The sequence below is a fragment of the Oratosquilla oratoria genome, chromosome 23 (genome assembly GCF_046742065.1).
Source record: "Oratosquilla oratoria isolate Oo_2021 chromosome 23, ASM4674206v1, whole genome shotgun sequence".
In the NCBI taxonomy this organism is placed as follows: domain Eukaryota; kingdom Metazoa; phylum Arthropoda; class Malacostraca; order Stomatopoda; family Squillidae; genus Oratosquilla; species Oratosquilla oratoria.
In genome coordinates this window covers 60,450,141-60,455,140 of record NC_134799.1, presented here as the reverse complement: position 1 = coordinate 60,455,140, position 5,000 = coordinate 60,450,141, and the positions used below count along the sequence as shown (strand labels likewise).

The 5,000-nt window shown below is 39.1% G+C and overlaps 1 protein-coding gene across 1 annotated transcript in view; it reads left to right on the top strand.

Annotated features, from left to right (window-relative positions):
- Positions 1 to 5,000, top strand: part of Spt-I (serine palmitoyltransferase subunit I) — a 51,225-nt gene that overhangs the window by 9,529 nt on the left and 36,696 nt on the right. Inside the window, exons 4-6 of the mRNA XM_076207149.1 lie at positions 3,023 to 3,124; positions 3,363 to 3,528; positions 4,938 to 5,000. The exon at positions 4,938 to 5,000 is cut by the window's right edge and continues 70 nt beyond it. Coding sequence (XP_076063264.1) covers positions 3,023 to 3,124; positions 3,363 to 3,528; positions 4,938 to 5,000 — 331 coding nt within the window. The remainder of the gene's footprint in view (positions 1 to 3,022; positions 3,125 to 3,362; positions 3,529 to 4,937) is intronic.

Sequence of the window (5,000 nt, the reverse complement as noted above, 5' to 3'; positions counted from 1 at the left end):
ATGCAGGAAAGGAGAAGACTAGGAGAAATCCCTTTGGGTTGTGTCAATTTATTTCTCACACATACTCCCTAACCTAACCTAAAAGGGGCATTGGGAAAGAGGGGAATGTCTGTTGAGGAAGGATGGGAGAAGACAGAAGATAGGGGCGAATGGAGAATGGTTGTATATGGATGATGCTGTGATGCATGAGAGGAAGGGGGTGAGGGAGTATGTATGAGAAATAATTTGATGCAGCCTGAAGGGATTTCTCCCAGTCTTCTTTTCTGCAGGAGGGGACGGAGAGGGGGTGTCACCGATTTAATGAAGTGGCCTTGCTGGTGGATGTGCTGTGTCTTGTGACACTGTTTCTGACCCAAGGCAGTGGGCGAGATGCAGGGATGACCCGTTATCCAAGAGGTGCCAAGATAAGAGGGTGGAGGGTAGTGGAGTGTGATAGGGATGGAATGGGTGGGAGTGGTTTTTATGCCTTTGTTTTTTGGCTACCTTCCTTGTAAGGGGGAAAAAGCCTTTGGTATATGTACGTGTCTATGTTCTTTGCTTCCTCATCCCACCACTCGCAACCCTTCCATTTCCTCCCGTCCTCCTTTTTCCACACACCATCTTTGCACACCTTGTGACTCTGTCCTTGAACCATCTCCATTCCTCCCCCACTCTTAGTTCTACTCTATCCTTAACTCCCTCCCACTCCTCTCTCAGCTTCTTGTACTCCTTTTCTTTCTCATTTAAGTAGTTCACTTTAAGCACCTCCCTACCTTCTGCATGTACATGTTTATGAATAACAATGGCCTCCTTAGAATTTGTCTTTGGACAAAATTAAACACAATGACAATGTTACTTGAATAGATTATATTGACAAATTAAATAAAAATTGCACTTCCTCCTCTGATCCTGCCACAAGCGCAGTGTTGTCCGCAAACAATAGCTGGCTCACCTCCCACTTTTTCCATTTTCTTTAACCATCTCCAATCCCTGACCCACCACCCTTGCATTTACCACTCGCACCACCCCATCCATGTATAAGTTGCACAGCCAGGGTGAAATAACGCATCCCTGACGAAGTCACACCTTTACCTCAAACCACTCACTCTCTCCATTTCTAATCCTGACACATGCTCTACTGCTCTCGTAAAAACACTTGACAGCTCCCAGAAGCTTTCCTCCTATCCCGTATATCCGCTAATCCTCCCACAGTGCCTTCCTGTCTACCCTGTCGTAAGCCTTTTCCAGATCCATAAAAGCCCAAAAAACATCCTTCCCCTTTCCTATAGTTTTCTCACATATTTTACCACAAAAATCTGATCTACACAACCTCTACCCGTCCTAAATCCACACTGTTCCTCACCAATTACTCCCTCTGTTCTTCTCCTAATCCTCTCAATCAAGATCCTCCCATAAGCCTTCCCAACTACACTTAACAAGCTAATCCCTCTGAAACTACTACACTCACACTTGTCCCCTTTTAATTAATATGCTATGGGGAATAATATTCAGAGTGGGAGTCTCCACTCATCTTCTCTCTATAAATTTATGTTATGTGTTTACCATATTTGCAAGTATATAAGAAGCACCCCAATTTCATAAATATATTTTGTAAAAAAATTGATTTTTTTATCATACATTTATTGAAATTTATTTTAAAGTGATTTTGTAGGAAAAATGTACAAGTCTGCATGAAAACAATATTGTGACAGTATACTGCAACATGTCACCAGGGGCACACTATTGCTGCACAATGGTTTTGTTATCATATATTCATTGCAGATGGCTGACAGGTGGATGAAAGTTTAACATTCTAGGGGCATTTTTGATCTAGATAATGAACAAATGTTTCTTAAAGGTAATACAGCCATTAGATAATGTAAGACATATCAGGTATGGGTTACGTATACTGGGAGGGAAGGAGATAATTGAGCAATTTTTTGCAAGTTTATGATAACGGCATGAAGTTCTGTGTCTAGCAGACTTACCTAGTATGCTCATCAGGCTTTCTAGCCTACAGCACATAAAATGCAGGGCAATTTTTTGTTATATTTAAAAATAAAAAACAGTATCTTATACACTGGCAAGTACAGTATGTATGTCTTAATTTCATTTACATGAAAGATTCCTTTCACATTAGGCCCCACTGAGGATATTTTGGATTTAAATTTGAGGCCAGAGTACTCACATTGGGCTTACATAGAATTTATCTGCACATTTTTATTGAAGAATGTAAGTGAGCATAGTTGAATCAACATGTATAACACATAACACAATTTCGTGAAAGAGAGAGGAGGTGTGGTATACTCTCACTGAAAATGTAAAGAATGTATTAGGTTACTTGCTTTACACAAGATTCATGCATGTCCAGCACAATATCTCATATTGGATGTGTATTATGGTATGGAAACTGTTGGATACTGCTGGACAAAATAGCCTTTACTGTTATGAAAGCTACTTTTACCTTAATATTTCACTAAATACTACTTGTTTAATTCAGAGGTTGCAAATTTTTTGGCTATTTTATAGATTTTTTTTTTCCATCCCTAAAAATTTAGCGTCCAAGGCAACTGCCCCTCTAGCCGCCCTCCCCACTCTGTGCCACTGCTCTAGCCTCTCTTGTAAGATTTGCCTCCTGCCTGCCACCCTTACCTCCTCCTCTGCATCACATCAACTTGCTTTTACCCATATTTACTTTCAACTTAATCCTATCGCACACATACCTTTCCATCTCCATCACCAACTGCTTCAGATGCTCCTCTGACCCAGCCAAGCAGTGTCATCAGCAAACAACAACTGGCTCACCTCAAACTTCCCACCATTTTCTCTAACCGTCTCCAATCCTCTGCTTATCGTGGTATATACCTCCCATACTACCCCATCCATTACAGCAAATATTTTTGCTCTAGTATACAAGTGGTAAAGTTGTGGGATATTTGCTGGGTTATGGTGCTGCAATAATTTCTCTGGATACATTGGATAGTAAAGCAGTAATGAAAAAATGTAAATAGGTGAGTAATATCATGATTTGGAAATTCTATAGGAGGAGGAAGATTTGCTTGCTGAGTGGACACCTGAGCCACTGGTTCCCAATCCACCAGACCCAAACCACCCAGATTTAAAACCACGAGTTGTGCAGGGCAAGGTTGGTCACAAGACATTTATTTTGGGTTATAGTGGAAAAGAGTATTTGTATTTGTCTATGTTTTATTACAAGAATATAGGGAAGGTTTATTTTATAATTTACATATTGTATGCCTAATTTGATCAAACAAGTACCATGTTTGATAAGATGCTTTGCTGTACTTAAACAGTTTATTAATTTGTTTATACTGTGCATGTTTTTGCATTGTTGATTTTTTTCTTTTTTCGTTTTTCATCAGTTAGGCCTTCATGTGGATCTTGGTAGTGGAAGGGAGCTTGTCAATGTGGCAAGTCATAGTTATCTGAACTTAAATGCTCGTGATGAAATTGAGAAGGAAGTCCTAGAGTGTCTCCATAGATATGGTGTTGGGTCTTGTGGCCCCCGAGGTTTTTATGGTACTACCCGTAAGTTAAACCATATTTTAAGAATTTTGGTGTTTCTATATTTTGATAGAGATTTATATTTGTGGCCCATTCTCATTTGGTAACCCTGAATATCACTACTGCTTTGAGTAGGGGGATGGGTTCATTTGGGTTATTTATTGATTTTTGTTGCAGTTCACATTTGTTTGTTTTTCTATAGATGGATTAAAGATTTTCTCAGTTTTCGTCCTTTGTCATGTCAGTTTATTTATTTATTTTTCTATTTTATATATTTATTTATTATTTCTTTTTTCTTTTCTTGCTCTCTTGTTTATGAGCAGTATAGATAGCATATTTTTCCCTTTAGCTTTTGGTAATGTTTCCTGGTAGTTTTCTCTTTGGTGTTTGTAAGCTTTTTGTTGCCTTTTATGTATTTGGGTACTGGGTTGTATAAAAATTCTTGGTCTTTTTGTTTTCCATCTTTATAATTGGTCTATTTTGCTTGTTTGTAGTTTGAATCTTTGTAGAGATGGTATCTATTTTTGCTACCAGTCCTAGTGTAATTTTTATGGAGAGGTGATGCAAGGGGAAATCTTGAATTGTTCCCTAGGGGTTTGGTTGTTTATGGCTGGAGTGAAGGTCACATTGACATGTCTGAGGAGGTGGCTTGGTTGTGTTTGGGGAGCTTTCTTGTCGGGTGGTTGCTTGGGTTGAATGATATATGTATCTGTGTAATTTCTATGCATATCAAAAAGTCCTTTCTTCCTTGGAAGTAGGGTGGTCAAGGGAAATCACACACCCACATCAAGAGGAGAGGAAAGAGAGAGAGAGAGAGAGAGAGAACTCAACTCTCCTATCTCTGCACCTGAAGGGAAGGTCATCCCTTTCTCTTGCCACACTGCCCGAGTCAAAACCAGTGCAGTGAGGCACAGCCCTACCACTGCTGGACCTTACACCCTAGTTGGTTTACTCCCCACACCCGTCCAAGGAGTGAAGTAGTTAGATTTTTGATTAGCAAGATCCCTTATGAAAGTTAGGGTTCATCCTGCAGTTTTGATCGACATATTGAATAGAAACACTGATTTGGAGTGTTGTTTAGTAACGGAGCTCACTTGGGTTTTGAAGCATAGTGTTGTATATTCATTGTTTTTGGAAAGAGGTCTACCAGTTTTATAAAGTGTAATGTACAGGGGAAGGGATCTTATTGGAGTATGTATGGGCAATGTATAGAGAGACTTTACATAAAGCCATTTGTAGTTGTATATGATAGTATTACCAGCTCAGTTAAGTATTTTTACTTAATGAAGATTTTGATGTTGGCATACTTTGAGTATTTTATTATTCTTTTATGTACCCATGCACCATGTTAGTGAAACTACAGTATACATTACATGAATTTTACTGAAAGTGGCCACTGATTTATGTTTACTTTTGATAATAACTTTCACCAGAGGTTCACCTTGAGCTTGAAGAAAAACTGGCAAAATTTTTGAACTTTGAGATGGGTGTACTCT